Raw genomic sequence first — 21,684 nt, 5'->3', positions numbered from 1 at the left:
CCTTATTACAGATTTTTCACAGATAGAAGCTAATGAATAAAAAATAGGGCCTCTGCTAGAGAAGAGAGAGTGAAATTTACTCTTCTGAAATAACACTCTATTGTAGATGCTCTGAGGTTTACATTTAGCTATGATTTGCTTTGGTAGGGTTGTGAAACACATAACCTGAACCCAACTCCTGTAACAGGGGCTTGCTTGCAGCTGTTCTTTCTTCCTCCCACACACAGTAATTCAACTCCTCCTCAGCCCTTAGAACTCTTTCATAAAATTACATCCCAGCGGCATACGTGTATTTCAGTAACATGCTGAATAAATACATCCGTAGCCAATCCCCCCATACACAAGCTGAAGCACAAATATCAGTTTTGTTGCATGTGCAATTTAGGTTTCAGTACAGCCTTTAGCATATAATGACAGCTCAGGTTTGGGAAAAGAATAGCTGTAGCTCTTCCAGCCTGCAGCTGCAGCCAGCAAATACCCCACTCCCCTCCTTCTGAGCAAGTGCAGGACCAGAACCACCATGAAGAAACCTCACTTCTGTGCTGGAGAGGAGGAATGGCAATAGGCTAGGAAAAAAAGGATGAGCTCTCGTTTCTCCTCACACCTTTGCAACCATGATGCTGACTGCGCCTGGAGCAATAGTCAGGGATGCAGAAGAAAGGGGGGGACTTTTCTTTTTTCTTTTAATTCCCGGCCCAATATTAAATGCTGGCCGAGCCAGATTGGCAAACAACAGGGAGGCAGCTTGCAGTCCTGCTTATTCAGGGCTTCTCCCCCGACCAGAGCCCAGCGTGGGAGGTGTACCAGGCTCCGGGAGCACATGCGGAGGTGCCTAGAAGGGACTCACTCTCCCCCCGCCGGCGGCAGCCGCCTGCCCCTGCCCGGACCGCGGTCTCAAGAGCAAACTTGGCTGCGCCCCAGCCCGCCACAGGCTCCTGCCCGCCCACCCCACACTTGTTGCAGCGCCCGCGGTCCCTCCGGCGGCTCCTCGGGGCAGGGGGCGGGCTGCGGCGGCCCCGGCCTCCGCGCGCGGGCCGGAGCGATGCCCTTGCTGGGGGCCGGGCGGAGGGAGGCGCCCCAGCCCCGAGCCGAGCCGAGCCGAGCCGAGCCGGGAAGTTACTCACCGCCGCAGATGGCTCGTCCGCCCCGACCCCAGGGGCAGCCGTCCAACACCGCGCGACCGCCCCGGCCCTGGGGCGTGGGGAAGGAGGAGCCGCCGCCGAACCCCGAATACTAGCGAACCCCAGGTAGGGCGGGGACAGGCGGGCCCCGCCCCCACCGGCGCACGTGGCAGCATCGCCCCGCCCGCGGGAAGGGGGCGAGGCCGGTCGCGGAAGGGGGCGTGGCCAGGCCCTGCCCCGCCCCTTCCCCGGCCGGCCTCGCGCGCTACCGCAACTGCCAGAGGGGGGAAGGGCCGCCATGGATGAGGACCCGGAGCTGGAGCGGTGGGAGACGGTGCAGGGGGCGGGCGCGGGCCTTGCTCCTGCTGGCGCGGGTCCCCTTCTTCTCCTTCCCCGTGTGGCCCGCCGCGGACGTAGGGGCTTGCCGCAGCTCGGGGCCGGCGGCTCCGCGGCCTGTGCCGCCTGGCGAGGCCGGAGCCAGTTAGGCCTCCTGTCTGTTTGTGTCTTCCGCAGACCAGCGAAGCCTGCTAGGCGCGGGCCCGGCCGGGCGGGGAGGGCACGAGGGGAGGCGGAGGTTCCCTCAGGAGAGTGCGGGCCGCGTCTGCCCGGGGTTGCTCCTGTCGCCCTTGCAGGCTCTGGGCTAGGCCCTGCTGTGCCCCGCACTCCCTGGTCCTGGTGCCCTTTGCTTTCCTCCCACAATTTGTCCAGCCCTTTTGTGAATGCGGCTGGACCCTCGGCTTCCCCTCCGTGTGGGGGCAGCAGGTTCCTGCTTGCATGACTTGCTGTGTGAAAAGAAACTTGGTTTAGTTTTAAGTTCATGACCTGCTAGCTTCATTTTGTGAATGTCTAATTCCTGTCTCAGGAAAGTCGATGATCAGCCCCTGGTACTGTCTGTTCACTGTTTACTGTTCTGTAAAGCCTTCTCATGCCCCCTGGCACAACCATCTCTTCTAAACTGAATAGGCCTAGGCTCTGTAGTCTCTCCCCTTGGGAAAGCCTCTCCAGACACCATCTTTATTGCCCTTCTCTGGGCCATCTCTACTTCTGCCTCTGTTTTTAAGTGTGAAAACCAGAACTGGGCACTGCATTCAAGGTGCAGATGCACCATGGATTTATAAAGCAGCATAAGGACATTTTCTGTTTTGTTTACAGTTCCCTTCTTAATAATCCCTCGCATTTTGTCTGTCTTGACGGCATCAAGCTGATGTTTTTATCCAGCTGTCCACAGTGAAAGGAAATGTTCTGCCCTGTCTTGGTCTTTTCAGTAGAAAAATTGCTCTGTTATTTTTTGTAGTCAAAAAAAGAATGCAAACATAAGCATTGGCATTTTCTGAGAGGTTCTTTGCATCTAAAAAGGTTGAGAGGTGCTGCTTCAGGTGTCTTGACCCTAAAAGTGAGTTCACTGTAGGCAGTCCACCTGTTATCTTTCCTGCTGCATTCTGGAGAGCAGTGTATTGGAGATGGCTTTCAGGTTTTTAATGAGAAAAAGATATTGCTTAATTCTGAACTTGACCGTAGAAGTGACCTGTGTTACCTGGAGGGCTGTTTCACTCCGCCTGTTTCACTCCCCATAGGGAATTGTGATTCCCTGGCTTGGCTACAATTAGGCAGCTATTGAATTCGGGATTTTCAAGGCAACTGCAAATTCAGTTGGTCCCCATGAAAAAGCATAGGGACTGAGAAAAGGTACAAAATCAGCAGCAAGTCGGTGGAGGGGAGGGCAGCTGGTTTTCTGGCAAAACCAAAAAAGGACAGGAAGCCCTGGCGTCCTGAAGGGGAGGGCAGGGGGATTACAGTGGAGTGCAGTGGCTGCTGCCCCCCACATGCCTCTGATTGACTGAGGGGGCCCTGGAAGTCCTGCTGCTCCTGGAGATTAGCAGATTGCCATCTGTCAATTTTCAGGAACAAGAGGACTTCCAGGGCCCCTTAGCCAATCAGAGGAGTGCAGGGTAGAAGGCAGCACTGCAAAAATGGCGCCTGGCCTGCACTCAAACTGCAAAATCAGGGAACAGCTGCTACAAACTGAGTAGGTCCCTAGCTGTTATCTACCCCCGCTTCCCTCCATCCATCCTCTATCTTGTATTCAGTGAGGTAATTAGCCATGTTAGTTTGAAGTCAGGCAGAAGACAAGGTAGATTTGCACTCTATCGACTAACTGTTGTAGTCTATAAGGTACAAATCTACTCTGCCTTTTGTATTCATATCACTCTCTCTATTTTACATAGACTGCTGTGTGCATGTCTTTTCACAGCACCTAATGAAGTATGCTCAATCTTATGAAAGCTTATGCATCTGATGTAATTAGCTCTACTCTGCCATCTACCTGACTTAACATTAACATGTCTAAATACAGGTACCTCTCTGTGATCTAGCAAAATAACACAACCGCCAAAGGTGAGAGAGGTATGTGCAGGAGACTAGTCTTCACAATATTATTCTTGAGGTGTCTATGAAGAAACATCTGTGCATTAAGAATACAGTGTAGAAATGGATTTTTAGTCCATTGAGGAAATGTACTCCTGTACAGTGGATAAATAAAAATCAAACCTCCATACAGAATGAAGAAAAACAGGGAAAGGATATCTTCTCTGTTCACTGTAAAATACTAGTGATGCATACTGATAGCAGTTCTAGTCAAGCTTTGGAAATCTAGATTGATCATAATGCAGATTGAAAATAAGCTTTGGGTTTTTTAGTTCAAATAAAAAAAAGCCTAATACTCTGCCTTTTTATTGATGGATGTGCTTAGTGACAGATAGATAGTTAATGTCACCCTGTCATTGTGTTGTGGCAAAATTGACTGCAGTCATTTCATCAGAGAATAAAGTGACTGCTATTCTGCATTTGGTTGGGATGAGATATTCATTCTGCTTTGCATGTTGTATTATGGCATTTCCAAGAGACTGCATTGAATATAAATGTATGTTCATTTATTTGACTGTCCAGTCATAATAGGTCTCTTACTTTTTGGTTTGGAAACCGCCTTCATGTGCTTACCTCCTTGGTGAATCTTGTTGGCATTACACTCTTTATTGTGAGATTGCCTGGGAAGAAAGACTATATAGTTTACAGCAAGTTATCAACATTACAGCTATGCAGAGTATGACAGAATCATATCTGAGATGACACTCTAGTGATATTCCTATTAACAATCATAAAACAATTACAGCATGGGTCGGGGCAATGCAGGCTTCCTTCACTGCCCCGTGAGTGCAACTTGCACTTGAAGGACCTGCCTTCATGATTCCATTATAGAAAATAACTTGTTGCTCCTACTGTCTACCTCCAATAGATACAGTAATATAGGTGGGAGAAAGTTAATAGAGTTGTGGCGCTAGCTCCAAGATGTTAAGCAACGAAGAGAATTTATTGATCCATTGAGCTTTATAGTTCTTCAGTAAGACTTTTCTCTCTCTTGATTTTGAAAAAAATAGGTTTGAAATGTCAAACTGTACATATGGATAAAAAATACATTATGGTGATATAAAAACCTTAATAGTCTGAGTTTGGGGTGGCGGTACTGTTTAGCAGTAGTGGGTACAAGTTGCATCATCTTGAATTCTGTTTTGTATACCACATATGTTATAGAAAAGCTGTTCTAGGAATATTTAGAAAATATTTAAAATACTTTCAACCTTTGAAGCCAGGTGGCTTAGAGTCCAATGGCACAAATTTCTAAAATGAATTAATCATGTGTTTCTTCAATATCTATAAATATGAATTTAAGTCTGTGATATGCACTTCTCTTGGGTCTAGGGTAAATGATGAATCCTGTTGGGAAACTGGAAATCTCAATGTGAGGAGAAGGAAGGGAGGTAGCAAAGAGTTCTGATTGTTTGTCCACAGGCAGTTAAGTTTTCAGTCTGGTGTTTTAATGAGAAAACTTAATTGTTCCAATTTTCTGGTTGTGATCTCATTCAAGCAAATTCAGTTGAAATAGTGTCGCTGCTGTGGTCACCTAAGGATAGTTTTCTACATTCTGCTTGTTCTGTTCTGTTCTGTTCTATTGTGCCAGGTTTTATCTTTTCTTATTTTCCTGTTGTTTTGTCTGATTCTCAGTTGGTCTCATTATTTTGCTCATTTTAACATAAATTAAAGTTCCACTGTCACCACTAAAGCTGGATGCTGAATTGTGCACTTCTTGTTATGAGACTATTGTGCACAATTTAAAGCAATAAAAGCTGGAAATACAACAGTCGGTGCCCCAGGTAGTAACTAACTCAGATTTCCCATTCACCTCTGCCACTATCTGTAGCAAAGATCGGGTGAATTTCCCTATCCTTTTCCCCCGGTAAATCTTTTTTGCTGAAAATTACAGCCTGGCATTTCTCCATGAACATTTGGCTGTTAATTGCATAGGAGAAAATCAAGAATATAAATCTGAAACCTTTCACTACCTTGTTAAGATACTAGCCCAAATTCAAATATAATGTAATACAGAGGTGGGCAGAATGGTCTGGTGGGCTGGATGCGGCCTGCCAGGCCATTCTATCTGGCCCGTAGGTCCCCTAAAAAAATTAGAAAATTAATATTTATCTGCCCCTGGCTGTGGCCCTCGGTGGTTTGCCAAAACTCAGTAAGTGGCCATTTGCCCAAAATAATTGCCTACCCCGATGAGTAATGCAAGTTTAAGTTATGTTCCAAGGGATCTTGAGTGGATGGTTATAAAGCAAATAATATGAGGTGCCATTTCTGAGTAACGTAGCAGGACAGCTATCTTACACTCTTCTATACTTGTTCTTTACCATACCCTACTCTTCACCCCCTTTACCACCAGTTTTGTCCCTAGCATAAAAAATTGAATTCTAAAAAAAATAAAATAAAGTAAAAATCACCTGGACTTAAGATCTTGCATTGGGTCTTATTATAACACAACAGCAAATATATGATCTTCTGGGAATACTATCACTTATTAGGATGGTCTTCCAAGCCTAATTTGGAGATTCCTCTATTGGGAAATTGCTTGGTGTCCTAACAAATTAAGGCCCTTATCTGCAATAAACACTTTATTTGATTGTAAAGGAATAGGATGAAGTTTTGAGAATAGTGTCTAACTTGCAATGTACATGTTTAATTTTAAATAATAATTCTTTAAGGTATAAAAATCATATGTTAGAGTAGAAGCATAGTTTTAGTCATTAAAACCAATGGGGAAAAAGCCCTTAATATTGGCCTAGAAATCACAGGATCACTCTGTAGGTAACCTTGCCAATGTTATATACCAAGTCGCCTTATATAGAGATGAAGAATATTTGGAAGGTCAGAATTTGAGCATGGCCATAGGTGTGAAGTCCCTATTAATCAGGCTGCAGGTGGAATTTAGTATTCAATTTTTTTTTAACATTCTTTTAAGATGGGGGTTGTTTATCACAGCCCCCAAACTCTGACTATGGCTATTCAGACATGATAGAAATCATAATCCAAGAAAAGGCAAGGATTCTTGGTATTATGTTGTACTGGAACAGCTATGTAGTGGGCCAGTAAAAGATAACAACAAAATATCCTTGCCTCTCATATTTCCTGAACTATTGCAACTGCAGCATCACTCCAACCCTACTTTACTTCCATAAGATTCTTGTGTGGTGTTGTGCATGGGTTTGGGTTTTTTTAATCCTGATTCAGGCTCCATTTTTTTACATTTGTTTCCATCAGTTTCCATAAGAATGTTTTTGATTTCATATTATATCCTGATTTTTCTTGTTAATATTTTTGATTCTCAGATATCTATTTTTCCTGCTGAATCCAGAACTGACAGTTTTAAGACTACTCAGTACATGGCCAGATTTTCAAATCAGATGTCAGAATTCTTGGATGTGTTCAAAACAACTATCTTCATTTCCAGTTGCCCTCATGTAGCATAGAATCTATAGCCCTATCATCTTGAGTTCTGCTATGGTTAAAAAATACAGGCTAGACCTTGGTCAGTATTTGAATTCACCTAGAGTGCCGGTGGGAAGTGGTTTGGGTGATCCAATAATGAAAATATTTCTGCAGATATCAAGCTAATGCTACAGTTGATGCTGGGGAACATACTATCTCAGCAGCAGAGTTTTTCAGAAGACAGACCAATTGTTCTGATCATATCTGGTCATTGTTCCTTTGTTCCTGGATGAAACATCTCATTGTGCAGGATACTGCGCTCATTGTTTTTTTTGTTTGCTTGCTTGTTTGTTTGTTTTTGTAAAAATCTGACTAGGGCATTTCACCCTGTCCAGCTGCATTGTAGCCATGGAACAATTCCTATGTGGTGGGTATCCACTTAATTCACTTTAAGACCCTCTCTGATGAAAGGTGCTATTATAGAGCTAGCAGCAACACCTGTAATTAATAACCTAATTGCCTCCCTTCCCAGTTTCCAGTTGCTTAACAGTTTGCCAAACACAAACATTCAGACTGATTTTTTTTTGTGTAGCAAGCTAAATATTTTAGGAAGTTTTGCTTGATAGCAAAACTTCATAGCATCAACATGCTTTTAGCAATCTATTTTGCATCATATAAATGAAAGTATGAGAGGTTCTTTACCTGATACATTTGCTTGATGGTAATGAAGAATACAGAGCCAAAATTTAGTTTTTCACAAATATAATTAGACTCCAAACTATTCTTTCTTGTAAAGATAATAATGTTTTCTTGTTACTTGCTTTCATTGCAGGGGTTTGGGTTTTTTTTTTTGGCGGGGGGAGGGTCGGGGGGTTGTTTTTTTGTTGCGGGGGGGGGATGGTATTCTCTGCTTGTTCTGAAGCATGGCCACAGCAGATTTGGAAAGCCACTTGCTACTCAAGGTGTAAGTGACACCAGAACTACTGTGTGGTTGACTCAGTGTGGTTTTCCTTTGAGACTGAATTGGGCATCAGATCTGCTAATTATATGTGCTTTGGCCCTTTTGTGTAGAGGTCTTGACTGTTATACTCTAGCCAGTTCCTTTTTCTCATATTCTGGTGTTGCTCTTCCAATCCTTGAATTTAGCAGTTTCAAGAGATCTTGTTTTGTACCCAAGCATAAAAGCAAAGACAGCTAAGAGTGCTAAGTCCCAAGTGTCTTTTAAAAACGCATGTAAAAACCTTGTTTGCATATTTGTAAAGCTTTTGTCTGATTTGTTTAGGGAGAATATGTTCAGTGTGTGGAAAAACAATAAGCAGAAATTCCTAAGTGTTTTCTCTTTGTTTTTATGCCACTCTTGTGCAATTGGTTTTTCCTAATCTTGCAAATTAGGACAGCTTTTTAAAGGTGTGCAATACAGATTGATATATTACAAAAGGATACAAGGATGTGGTGAGATGCGAGAATGAGAAAGAAGAATCCCTACTTATAACAAACTTTTGGGATAGGTGTCAAATCAATCTGATTTACAGTGGCTGCATCTACACAAGATGCTGACTGTGCAGTTGTTACTGCACAGTCATTTAGTACTTGTATAAACAAAGTGCTAAATGATTGCACGGTAGCCAGAGTTACTGTGCGGTTGTGCCAAGAAACGGCTCTTTTGTGACGCTGACTAATGCACAGTAGTGTCACATCAGGCTTCCTGACATGTGACGCTACTGTGCAGTACTTGTGGCTTACTGTGCAGGCAGTGTCTCGTGTAGAGGCGGCCAGTATGACTTATAGATACAAACGAGAATGTTCTGATGTCATGTATTTTAGAGTTTCCACATAACGTGAAGGGGCGAGGAAGGAGCACCCCACACCTCACAAGTCTGGAAGATTGCCAGTGGCAGAGCAGTAGCAGTGTTAATTGTTGCGGCTTGCAGAAGGCATAAAAATTGCCATTTACTGGGTCAGAGCATTGGCCCATCTTGCCTAGTATCCTGTCACACAGGGGCCCTCCTTGTTGCACTTGTTTTGAATCTTTGATCTTCATTCCTGTCTTTAATTTATTTTTTATTTGTCCCAAACAACCAGTGATAAATCCTTAGCCTCCCTCCCCAATCGGGGGGGGCGTATAGCTCTATTTGGTGGGCTTTGGTCTATCGAAAGGCCTGTGTAATGGGGGCAGAGAGTGGACAATGAAAGGGAGGGTGAACAGGGTATGACAAGATTTTTTTCCTCACTGTTCCTCTCTCATTGCAGCCTCCAGCATTTAAGGTCAAGGAAGTTCTAATTCAGAGGCTGTATCCATAAATCCCATGCTCAATAGCTACTGGCTTGAAGGGCTGAACCCTGAGCCTACACTGGATCTGGCACTCTATCACTCCTCTGGTTTGCAGGGCTGGAAGGTTGAGCACCACTGGGATAGACAAGTATTTGGATAGTTTAGAAAGGGATGATCCTGCCTTGAGCATGGGGCTAGACTAGATGACTTCCTGAAGTCCCTTCCATTCCAACGTTTCTCGGAGTCTGTGGTTCTGCATGCAACCTAAGCCTGAAAAATGAACCTTTTGTCTGGCAGGTTACCAGTCTGACATATATCACAATAAGCTTTGTGGTAGGAATTGTTTTCCTTAGTTACTGTCCAGTCCGGGAGAACACAGTGATTAAAAAATTAAATACTAGTGACTGAATCTGAAGACCTTATTAGCCTATAAGTACATGTGGGGTGTGCATCAGGATTTGGGGAAATGCCTGTTCACCAGAGCACCCCAAGTGATAACAAGGTCCAACGGTCACGAACTCCTGCAAGACCGTTTTAGGCTGGACATAAGGGAAAACTTCTTTACTGTCTGAGCCCCCAGCGCCTGGAACAGACTCCCCTCAGCAGTGGTGCCAAGCACCTACTCTGGACACTTCTAAGAAACATTTGGATGCTTATCTTGCTGGGATTCTTTGACCCTAGCTGACTTCCTGTCCCTTGGGCAGGGGGCTGGGCCCAGTGATCTTACAAGGTCCCTTCCAGCCCTAATGTTTATGAAATCTATGAGAACATTGCTTGGTGGAAATTAGTCTGTGATGAAATGGTTCAGTGATTGCTATATCTGAGGGCATGGTAAAATCCTGAATCTTAAGGAAAATAAACTTTCTTGGTGCTCTTTAAACCAGGACGTAACTGATTAATGGAATTTATTCTAACAGACTCTGTTTAGCAGCAAATCCAACTTTTTCTATCACTAAAAAAACCAAGTAAACTAGGTATCCTGGGTATAGAGAGCAAAGGTTATGTACGTTGATAAAACAAACTGAGAAAAGGAAGATGAGCTTAGCAGATAAAAATCTACAGAGGAACAATTTTTTTTTTTAATAAATAGTCTAAAGGGAAATAGTAAAGACTTACTGTAGGACCCTGAGGCCCCTGGCAGACATTACATTTAAGACATGATGAACCTGCTAATCTTGCTGTAAATGGTAACCCTACCACACATTCAAGGACTTAATAGCATAAGAAAACAGGAAACCAGCCACAAAAATATTCTACAAAATGTAATATTTTTGTGGCTGGTTTTCATTACATCTTAAATTGAATCTGTGTCAGGGTAGCCCTGCCATGCAGCTTAATGGTAGTTGCATGGCAGGGCAACTGTTCCATGTTAGCAGGCGCATCAGTTAGGCCAAGATGTTGTGTTGTGGAGAGCTGTGAGGCTCCCTAATACCTAACATAGTGCTTGACTGACTTGGCAGCTCCCATGGGAGCTAAAGAGCAAAGCAGTTGACATTCCAGCCACAGGGACTCTCGGTTGGGGAAACTCCTCCTAATTGCAGGATCCTGGAACACTGGGACCTTAAAAAAGCTGGGTTGATCGCACGTTTTGCTGACATCCCAGGGCTTGATGCTTTGTGTCCCACAGCTGGGGTGGACAAGCAGCTGACCCAGCTTTCAACTTGCTAGTGCAGGGGGAGCCCAAGATCCTAAGGGTGCAGTTGGCATCCAAACCCTGATCCCAAAATTGTGCATCCTGCTGTGCAAATGTGGCATTAGGACTGACTAGCACAGGAGCAAACAAGTTATTTCAGGTGGAGGGTCACTTACTGAGTTTTGGCAAGCTGCCAAGGGCTGCATGGTAGTCCTGCCCCTTGACAGGTGCCTCACCCTCTTGGTGCTATTTTGTAACTGGAAGTCCCACCCCCTAATCTCTGCCATGAGAAGTTCCTCCTCTTGCCCCTGGAAGTACTCCTTTCAGCAAGGGGTTGAAGTATATTCTAAAAATTGAACATCTACAATATTCATTAATTTGATTTCAAAAAAATATTTTTGTCCTGATTTACATATGTTTGTGTAGTGTACTTAGAGGTTTTTATATATAATAGCTTAAAATGAAGTCTTATTCTTGTATGTTGTTAGGGAGGTGGTTATAGGTTTGTGGGTATGTGGAGTGAGGGGGAGGGTGAACCCCACACACCCCACCATACATATGCACCCACACCCCACCTTGTACTGCCATACACATACACCCATACTCCCTCACACACACCAGCCACCCTCCCCCACCCCATACACAGCCTGCCATAAAGCCCATACCCACCCACATTCCACGTATCCACACACACATGCTCCCACACCCTCCACACCTATCCATCCCCTGCAGACACACCCACACCCTCCCTGAACATAACTGGCTTACACCCTAGAATAGTAAAGCAGTCCTCTGTAAGGAGCAAACTTGTTAAGCTTATACTAGATTGATGGTTTTCAGACTGGAGTATGCATATAGCTAGGATACATGAGAGGAAGTACTAGAAAAGGGTGGGGGAAAATATATATTGAGGAAAGGGAAGAAAAAAGGAAAACATGAAGAGCTCTTAGGTTGTTGCAGTGATTGCAGCTGAGTTTTATAGTGACATATTTACTGTCTGTAACATAATCAGCGATATATAGGTATGACAGACTTAGAAAGAGTGTATCCAAAATTCACCCAAAAGTTTGAAAAGCATTGTACTTGACTAATCTATAATAGAAGAGTAGAGAGTGGCTTGTATCACCCATCTATTATTTTCCTACTAATGGGAACAATTACCTTGTAACCTATGACTAAAATGAACTGAACTAAAGTTATCTTGACTTAATAATAGCACATCTAATTTGAAATGACATAAATTATAATTGATAACTTCCACATACTAATCTTGCTTGCAGAACAAGGACAGAGCTCTGATGTGAGAAATCCTTAAATAGTTTATTCTTAGCCTGGTCACTCTTGTTCTAGAACCTATATATCTAAATCAAACAGTAATTTGGAGACACAACAGGTCACAGTTGTATCAGTGAGTTTTTTCTTCTGCTGTTGCACTACAGTTGATGCAGTTTAACTACTAGTAGCAAAAAGGCAGAAGTGCTAGAGCAGCGGTTTCCAACTTTTTTTCATTTTGACAAACTAAGGGGACTAGTTAGTGAAGTCATCTGGAATGAGGAATTATGGGAAATGTATGCAGAGAAGACCTAGAATTTTTTTAAAACTAGTGTTGACAGGTCCTATGCCATACTCCTTCCAGCACAGTCAGAGTCTGCCACTTTTGAGAGCTCATTCAGTTCCTGTGAGGGCTGGTGTGCAGCACCATGGACAGATACAGATGCAGCCAAGACTTTGTTCATATTATCTCCAGCTCACCAGTGAGTCTGGTCTAGGCATGTCCACAGTGGGAGAGCCAGTGCAGGAGGTGTGCCTGACTATCCAGTTGTTGTTGGCATGATCATCCACCTGCCTCATCAACCTGCAGGAGGTCAGTGATAGGTTAAAGCTCTGACTTTGGCTTCACTTCAGGAGGGGCACCTACAGGGACTCCCTTCTCCTTTCTTGGGTGCATACCTCTTTTTAAGTTTGTCATATTGAGGGATACCTCTACGACTATGTTACAGACAACTTACAGCAGCCAGTCTCTGTACCATGTACACATGGAACTTCTGGCCATATTTCTACCCTGTAGGAGTCTGATGTTGCCTCTACTTCTGGAGAAGTGCTGTAGAGTCTCCCCTTTGCCACTTGTAAAACCCAGTACCCAACTTTTAAGGGATCCAGGCACAACTTCAACTACCTACAGGTTCCTGCTCAGTGCCCTTCCTCCAGCCTGACTTGTAGATAACACCAGAGATGCTGACATGATGGGAATAGCTCTTTTTTGCACAGCAGGAAGGCCCAGGAGATGGAGTCCTGTGCTGTTCTTTTGGTCTATAACCAGTTCCAGCTCCCTGGGGCAGTAGAATTTGGGGTGCCAGACGAACTCCCTGCAGCCACAGAGAGAGGGGGAAGCAAGAAACAAAAGCACCCTAAGATACTGAAGGACCAACACACAGTGATCCATGTAAATATGGTGCTCTGTATAACTGGAAATGGGAACTGTACTTTTCAGTTTAATGTTCTAGAACAGCAACCTTGCTGTTTACTCTGAAAGTTGAACTAAGAATTTTAAATAAATGTGCTTAAGTTTCTTTAATGACTGGTGGCTTTTAATAGGAATGATGTAAAATATACGTTTTGTACAGCTGCTCATCTTCATGCTTTCTTTTCTCCCCCATCTTACTAGGTAGAAATTAAGACTATGACAATAGTCCAAATGTCATAATACATTCAATAGCTAATACTCCATGTGAAGTGCTTGGTTAAACAAATGATTGGTTTTGGTACTTATCAGGTGAACCAACTTTTCTAAATTTCCAGGTGTTCTGTTTTGTATCTTAATGTTTGAGTTTAATATATTTTTCTCTTTTCATGTCTAGGAAGGCAGTAGAAGAGCTTCTTAAAGAGGCAAAACGGGGGAGAACTAGAGCTGAAACAATGGGAGCTATGGGTTGGTAAGTTATGATGCAAACAAAATACAAAGCCTATTTTACCTTTTAAATACCGGCATTGTTGGAAGGAAAAAACAGACACCAAACCCCATGTAAACAAATTAAATGATAATATTATATATAGAACAGGGTAAAGTTTTCACTTCTAATGTTTGATTTAATAGCATCACATTAAAACATATTTTATACATTAATGAGGTGCAAAATTTTTTCTTTAATATGTGTTTTCATAACTGAAATTAAAGTTTTGACTGAAGATTGCTCTGCCCCAAGCACTGATGATATTCCCAGCTGGAGAATTGGTGTTGTTTGTTTTACGCACAGGTTTTTGTCAAAATGGACAATATATGAAATTTCAGTCAAGAAACTTGGATACATATGTATCTTTGTGTATAAGGTAGCTTATTTGTGGATTTACAAAATGTATTCATTTTTGACTCTGGGGAGCATGCACAATTATTTAACAAAAAAATCTTTGAACCACATTGACTGTATGGTGTAAACATGGAGGGATATGCTGGCAAAACAGGCTCATGGTGTGTGTGATCATCCACATTCCCTAGTGCACCCCAGAGCCTACGCTTCAGGCATACTGCACTTTGGCTGCAAATATATGTCGCCTTTGTGCCACCATAAAAATATTTATAGTGTCACAAAGCAAAAGAAAATCAACATCCATGCCTTTTGTTATGCCACAAATACCTAAATTTGTAGCCACCACACAGTAATGTAAATCTTTGCTCCTGTTTTGTGGTAGGTGTCAGTTTATTGTAAGGCAGGAGAGCACGGGCAGCCTGGAGCTTCCCATTCTCTCCAGCGACTCAGGCAGGTGCTCCAAGGGCTTCAGGAACCTGATCCTGCATGCCCCAGGAATTCCTCCACAGGAGAATTCCAGGGAAGTGAAGGATCAGGCCCCTGAAGCCATGGGAGCACCCGCCTGCATTTCCCTGTTTACAGAGGCATGCCCTAAATTGGAATTTTTGGGCACAACTATCCAAATGGGGAGACTTGGGGTTTGCAGAGAGATGCTCTGAGTTTTATCCCACAGGATCGGGCCCTTAAGCCATGGACTGACAGGGCCTGGCCCTGCAGGACAACAGGCAATATCTATTTTGCCCAGTGAAGCAGATCAGCCATCCTGGGACACTCCTGGTTCAGCTGATGCACTTCGTTTAGTGATGTATCTTTGAGCCTTAGAGACTTCAGTGTTCTTTAACAATGTTTTAAAGTACTTTCCTAAAGTGTTTTAGAAAGGAAGAAAACATTTAAAAATTCCATTCCACTGGAGTGTTTTGTAGTCAGCAGTGAAGTGCTCCATCCTGCACGAAATATTAATTTACTTTCTGATGCCACCTTACCAACATCAAACAAAACTTGCATTGACTTCATTAGACTTATCTATCCTAAGGAAATGTTTTTAAAATTTCCCGCCTTTGAGAAAATTCTTCATGGCACCATTGTGCGTTTGTACTTGCCACATATCTTGCTAAAAGCTTTTAGTAGCATTCCTGGAACTAGTTCTATATTTTTCTTCAGTCTATCAGGCCATATTGTTTAGTTGTGAGTAAATGTAAAGGTTTGCCATTTACAGGCCATTGAGGCCTGTTGGCAGCAGGGCTCCTCTGCCTCTTTAACTTTGGCATGAGGAGGAGGATGTATTCAACACCACGCTCCAGCCACCCTTATCCATGCGGAGCTCCTGGTACTCATTGGATAGGAGGCTGGGCAGGCTTCAAGGGTCGTGCTAAAAGTGGAAATGGTGAGTGGAAGCCCACCACTCACCTGGGATCAAGCCCAGCTCCTTCCAGTCCATTGTCAGTTGCCCATTGCACCGAGCTACGCAGCTCCTCTAGTTATGAATACAGCTTGGTTATTCTGTTTTCCTCTGAAGCAAGGCAGGAAAAAAATTAATTAGTGCACTTAATGCCTCTTTACAATGAGCAAAAAGAGCTGTTTCTAAGCAAGAAAGTCATGACTTTAAAAATCTGGTGTTTTGGAATTGTCTAGTGCTATAAGCCAATTATTGTGTAAGAATTATTTCTCCTGATGGTATAAAGCAGGGATGCCAAAAATATGAGCCATGGGCTGGATCTGCCCTGAGGAGCCATTTTACTCAGCCCATGGGGCTCCTGGAGGGGTTGGATATTCAAGGGCAGGGCAAGTGGGGATGGTACCTGCCACTGAATTTCCAGGTACAGAGCCCCATTGGGAATATGTATTGTCAGTGGAAGGCGAGCAACAACTGTGTTAACCTCTGTGCTGCCACTGTTTGCTCTGTCACTAGGTCTGGATCTGGCCTATGAAGAGACCCATAATCTGAGTCCAGGCTGCAAAGAACACAGGGTGTTGGTCGAGTTTGACGCCTCTCATATAAATCTTCGAACCTTAATTTTTTTTAAGTTTATGAGGTTATGAGACGCTATTTAACAGTCACTGTTCAAGACTGAAGACTGACTTTAAACTCCCAGTGCTGTTTCAGAGGGTGTGAGAAGTTCTTGTTTTGAGGGAGATGATAAAACTATTTGAAGCAGGAGTTTGGAGTATTGAAAAGGACTTTGCACTTGTCCGTCTCACCAGTAGTTTAATAAAGCTGGGCTTGGGTTCCATAAACCAGTGATTCTCAACCTTTTTTGTACCAGGACCCATTTTTAAACATCAGTGGTTAGTCCTGACCCAGTGCCCCTCACTTCCAACCTACTGCTCCCCTCCCCAAGGCCCCAGCTTCCCAGTGTGTGGGGCAGGAGGGAAGTGTGTGGCATGTGTGAGGCATGGGTGGCCCCAGGCAGCCCTCTGCAAGCTGGAACTCTGACAGCCTGCAGAGGAAAAGCCATGGTTTCCCACATGTTTTTCCTTTAAAGGAGAATCCATTTTTAAAGTTTGATCCATTTTTGAGGTTTGTTTGTGGCCCTTTCATATATTCTTGTGACCCACGGGTTGAGAAACGCTGCCATAGACCAAAAAGCCACATTGAAGCACATGAGCTATATAGAAGCTGGGTGAACCGGGTCAAACTGATACGATTCCTCTTCTGGGCATGCACTGCACTCAGCATGGGTGCACACCAAGCTGAAAGTAAAGCACTGTTTTGTTTTGTTTTTCCCCATGTCTGTAAGCACCCAAGAAGGCTGGTTAAACTTGTACAACCCTCTCAACTGTTGGGTCAGGACGGAAGCATGGATTACTGAGAGCAAAAACGTACAGTGCTGTATTATGTGTTTGAACATATTTTATGTCCACAACATATTTGTCAACATGTTCCCTAACTGAGGGCTTTTGAAATGAAAGCACTATCTCATTGAAAAACAGATAATCCCATCTTTTCAGTCACTTAGCATTAAATGTGTAAATCTCACTGTCTTCATTTATGGAACCACTGTTTAGGGGTTTTATACTCTTTTCTATTTCATCTGAATGCAGGCTGCTTAAATGACTGGAATTGACCTGCAGAGGGATGCAAAAATAATTATTTTTCTAAGGATAGTGTAAGAGTGATCTTGTAGCCATGGTGATCCAGAAATTATGCAAGAGGCAAGGATTTCTTAGGGTAAGAACCTTACTGGACCAACTGTGGTCACAGTCAGTCTAATAAAAGATCTCACCCTGAAGAAATTATCTCCCTTGTATTATTCCTAGACCATCACAGCTACAACATCACTCTTATACTACTAGACCATAACATGAAAGATACTAGAATCCATTGCTTACAATGGAAAATTCACAACCTGAAAAGAGACAGTTGATCCTGTAAAAGATATCATCCTAAGGGATTCTTGCCCCTCATAATTTTCTAAGAAAATTTTAAAATTTTAAAGTTTGCTATTCTGAGAACCCACATTAAAATAAGCATGGTGGTCTGACTGCCTTATTGGCAGGAGATGCACCCTTCTACAGTAACAAAATTCCTCTGAGGCTCAATACACGAGTAATTGTCCATAGCTCTTGCAAATCCAATCAGTGTGTCATCACATACTATCATCTGCTCTAGATCTGTGGCAGTTATTTTTTCAGCTGAAAGTTTAGATTGTCCTCCCAAGCAAATTGGTAGAGCAAGCAACCCAAATTAATTTAAGACAGAACTAGCTAAGTTTTTGGAAGGGATGTTTTACTAGGACAGGTAGTTTTAGCTTAAGAGTCATGTGTTCCAGTGCTCAGACAGGTCTTTTTGTATGGAAGGTGTCTGGTAGTCCTGTGACTTACAGGCCATGCTTACAGTTGGAACCAGGAAATATTTGTTTCCCCTTGTGAGTGCTGTTAGCTGCTGGTTTTTATTTCCTGTTTCTTTGAGGTATTGGGACATAGAGACACAAGGTTGGGTGGTTTTCAGTGGGTACAGTTATGTTCTTGCTAGCATTTAGAAAACACGGAGGTTCTTGGCTAGAAGATCGTGCTCATTTGGTCAGGGTTACACTGATCACCAAATTTAGGGTTAGAAAGAAATTTTTCTCTAGGTCAAGCTGGCACAGACTGCAGGGTTTTTTTTACCTTTTGACAGCATGAAGTATGGAGCTTTTCCTAGGATCCCCTGAGTATATATTAACCTGCGTAAGAGCAGGGGTGCTGGACCTAATGTTCTTGTGAGGTCCCTTCCAGTCCCTAACTTCTATGGATTTATGAACCCCTTCCCTATCTTTGCACTGGCAGGACATTGGTAGTGCTCTCTTCTTCCTTGCTTTTACGTATGGCATGTTAGGGTCTTCTTGATATGTCACGGACTGTGCCTTGTCATTGTAAAAGGTAGTTAACCATGTTAGTCTGAAGTCAGGTGGAAGGCAGGATAGAGATGCATCTTATAGACATACTGAATCAGAGGTGCACAAGCTTTTATGAATAAGAGCTCATTGTCATTGTGAGTGAGGGTTTGAAATGGTGATCTGAGAGATTCCTAGAATTAATGATTGACTGCAAGCACAGGGAACTAGACTCTGTAGTCCAGGAGGAAGCTTCCTGCCCCATGTTTCTTTTATGCTCTAAAGCTATAAAATAATTTGAATAGCAGCCATGATGGTCCAGGGAATATGCAAGAAGCAAGTTTTGTTTGGGCCAGTAAAAGATACTGCTAAAAAACTGTGCTGCTTAAATTATTTTGGCAGCCTCTAGTGGGCTGCAGCTTGATACCTGTTTAGCAATATTGGGCAAATTTCTTTAGGATAAATGAATAATGAACCAAAACTAGTGGAGGGTGCCAAACGAGCAGTGTAATTACATGGTTAAAATTCACCTACTAAGCTGGGGGTTAATGGTCAAAATTTTGCAGAAGTAGCTGATGTAGCTTTTACATTTGTGCAAAAGACACTGCCTCCAGCACCATTTGGTCTCTGGCATTACCTTGTGTCATTCATTGACTCAGTACTTGGAGGGTAGAGTTCCACCTACTGAATCAACACTTCTGCCTTTTAGAGAAATTCCTTGAAAGTTGACCACCTACACATAAACCCAATGCAAACAAATAAAAATGTCAGTGCACTCACAAGGGTAAACAATCTCCAGAAGTTATTTCCTCTCTAAACAGAAAAAAAAGACTAAATTAGATTCTAAACAAGTCTTGGATTTATTTTGTTAATACATAACACAGGTAGGGAATAAAGATTTGTTGAGATTTTATTCCTAGTGGGAAAAATTAAATGAATATAAAATATTTGGTTACCAGAAAACTGATTATGTGCTAAAGTATGATATAGATTGCTACATAAAAAGCAGGAGAGGGGAAAACCCAGGAAAACAAGAATGAGGGAAGTGAAAAAAAAGGATGAGTCTCTTCTTGATTTAAAATAAATCTTGTAGGCTAGGAATAAAAAATTTAAATGCAAGTTGGAAAATGCCTTTCTGTGTTATTACTATAAGTACTTAGTGTTCCTGAAGCAAAATGTTTATTTAATGAGCTGAACATTTTAAAAAATAAAGGACAACTCCAACTACAATGAAACAAGATCATGCAGCCTTTTATCAACAGAAATGGAATATTTATAACTATTCAAGAATCAGCTATTTAGAAATTTGTCAGTGCGTAAATTATTAAAATGATCTGTGTAGTTATAGAGGACTCCAACATGGGCCACTCCAAATCTGCTTTTCCCCCTACTAAAATAACACAGCTGTTTTGTTTCTAATCTTGAGACTAAGACAAAAAGAGAATGGGAACATCTGAATGTCTTTTTCTGTACTCAGAGTTTACACTAGGTGGCATGCAAGGAAAGCCAAAATCATAAACTTGTGTCCCTCTTAAAATAGTTTGGGTTTTCCTTTTACACTGTTATGTAAGTGCCAGGGTATTTCATCTTGTCTTACACTTACATTTCAATTTTTTTCTCAGGTTGAAATGCCCTCTTGCTGCTACAAACAAAAGATTTCTCATTAATACTATTAAGAACACATTACCCTCCCAAAAAGAACCAGACCAAGAATGTGAGCATAAGGAAGTTGATAAAGAACCTGAGCCAAGCAAAAGCAGGAAGGAAGAAAAACCAAAGAAACATATAACTCATCCCTACAAACCCAGCTTTCAGGCTAGAAGAAGAGGCAGCTATTCTCCTTCCAGCCACCGACACACGCACCGGCACCCAAAGGAGAAGTACGAAAAGCGATCGAGCAAACGATAAGAAAGGTGAATCCGTTCTGTTACAAGCTAAAAATATCATTAATCTTTGGGCTGTGAAGATGTGGCAGTCCTCAAAAAAAAGATATTGTTCAACATAGATTTCCTAACTGGCAGTTGCTTTTGTGAGAGATAACCTGAGAGTAGTTTTATAAGACTCTCTTTGGGGATCTTTAAGAGAAAGTAAAGAACAACATTTGACTAGTGTAAAACAATTCCCTCCCCCCCTTTTTTTTTCTCGAACTGTTCTGAATGGATTGCACAAGTTGATAAGACTCACTGCTTTGTATGATTCTTTTAGACAGCTTACCATATTGGAGATTAATTTAAGCAAATACCTATATACATGTAAAGTTGACAAAATTATTTTGTTGCTAAACTCAATAAAGAAACATGGTTTATTTATGTTCATTTTGTAAGATAGAGCAGATCTAAAGAAGGAAAAGTTGGAACACTCAATCACCCCCAAATGCAGTTTCTGTAGTTTGAGAGATCTTGGTATCCCTGCAGTGAGGGAACTTATGCCTTCTTTTGACACTTTATTAAGAACAAGCTTAAAATAGGCGGCAGTGACTTTACAATCCACAAGAAAATGACCTGGAATATAGAATTTATTCTTGTGTTCCTGTTCATTCCATAGACTGATCAGAGATAACAACAAACATTAGTACTAATAAGCCATAAATGCAATAATTGTTTCTACCTATGCTTCCCCTGTCAGAGGAAGTAGCTCGCATAAAATAATATCACGGTGCTTTGAAAACAAACCTCAGCAGTTAAAATTACCATGTATCTATCCAGTGGTATGACTTTTACAAGTAGATAAATAATACAGGAAATACAGAAGAACTATTCAAAAAATGTTGTTGTTCATCCACTTTCAAAGCCTGTGTGACAGTTTTGTAGTGGTACAATTTCTAACACTTGTGATGTTGAGTATCAATAAATAGTTACACCAGCCTACTGTATGTTCAGACAGTGTTATGATGACCTATTTTGTGAAAAGCATTGAGGATTTTAATAGTCTCGGACATAAATATTTGAACATATGGTTTAGCTTTTTAAGTTTTCAAGTGTGTTGCGAATAAATCTGAAATGTCTTAAATGAAAATGTTTCATCGAATTTCTTGAAGCTTTGTGAGAATTAGCATTTTCATTTGGGGCAGGGAATTCATAGTATCCTGCACCACTGAAGGGGACAAGTGGTTCTGAGATGTGTTCAGAGGTGTTTCAAGAAGGAAAAAAAAAAGTTCAGAAAAAAATAAATACTATTTATCCTGTCTCTTCCCTAAGTGAAGCTTGCGGTGAGGGGGGTA

The 21,684-nt window shown here is 42.3% G+C and overlaps 2 protein-coding genes across 6 annotated transcripts in view; one reads left to right on the top strand and one right to left on the bottom strand.

Annotated features, from left to right (window-relative positions):
* The window catches only part of LNX2 (ligand of numb-protein X 2), a 95,000-nt gene extending 93,737 nt beyond the window's left edge, over window positions 1–1,263 (bottom strand). For both annotated transcript variants that reach the window (XM_090028343.1, XM_090028350.1), the window contains exon 1: window positions 1,125–1,263. The gene's annotated coding sequence lies outside the window, so the exon portion shown is untranslated. The remainder of the gene's footprint in view (window positions 1–1,124) is intronic.
* POLR1D (RNA polymerase I and III subunit D) lies at window positions 1,227–21,479 on the top strand. Of its 4 annotated transcripts, none has more exons than XM_090028374.1 (3): window positions 1,227–1,247; window positions 13,705–13,779; window positions 20,087–21,479. In XM_090028374.1, the coding sequence occupies exons 2-3, from the start codon at window positions 13,763–13,765 to the stop codon at window positions 20,370–20,372; spliced, it is 303 nt and encodes a 100-aa protein (XP_089884500.1). In that variant the 5' UTR covers window positions 1,227–1,247; window positions 13,705–13,762; the 3' UTR covers window positions 20,373–21,479. The 4 variants fall into 4 exon arrangements, with proteins under 4 accessions (XP_089884500.1, XP_089884492.1, XP_089884506.1 ...); XM_090028366.1 differs by lacking the exon at window positions 1,227–1,247 and adding an exon at window positions 1,328–1,445; XM_090028380.1 differs by lacking the exon at window positions 1,227–1,247 and adding an exon at window positions 1,375–1,445 and having other exon boundaries at window positions 13,709–13,779.
* Window positions 21,480–21,684: the final 205 nt, after the last annotated feature.

Source organism: Crocodylus siamensis, chromosome 1 (genome assembly GCF_052110815.1).
Source record: "Crocodylus siamensis isolate JL-2025a chromosome 1, ASM5211081v1, whole genome shotgun sequence".
Classification (NCBI taxonomy): Eukaryota; Metazoa; Chordata; order Crocodylia; family Crocodylidae; genus Crocodylus; species Crocodylus siamensis.
The sequence above is the reverse complement of the archived record's forward strand: the minus strand, read 5'-3'. Positions and strand labels throughout refer to the sequence as shown.

Coding starts and splice junctions, on each gene's coding strand:
- POLR1D (XM_090028366.1), top strand. CDS start 1,420: ATGGATGAGGACCCGGAGCTGGAGCG. Junction 1,446..13,704: donor GAGGACCCGGAGCTGGAGCG/GTGGGAGACGGT, acceptor TTTCATGTCTAG/GAAGGCAGTAGAAGAGCTTC. Junction 13,780..20,086: donor ACAATGGGAGCTATGGGTTG/GTAAGTTATGAT, acceptor TTTTTTTCTCAG/GTTGAAATGCCCTCTTGCTG.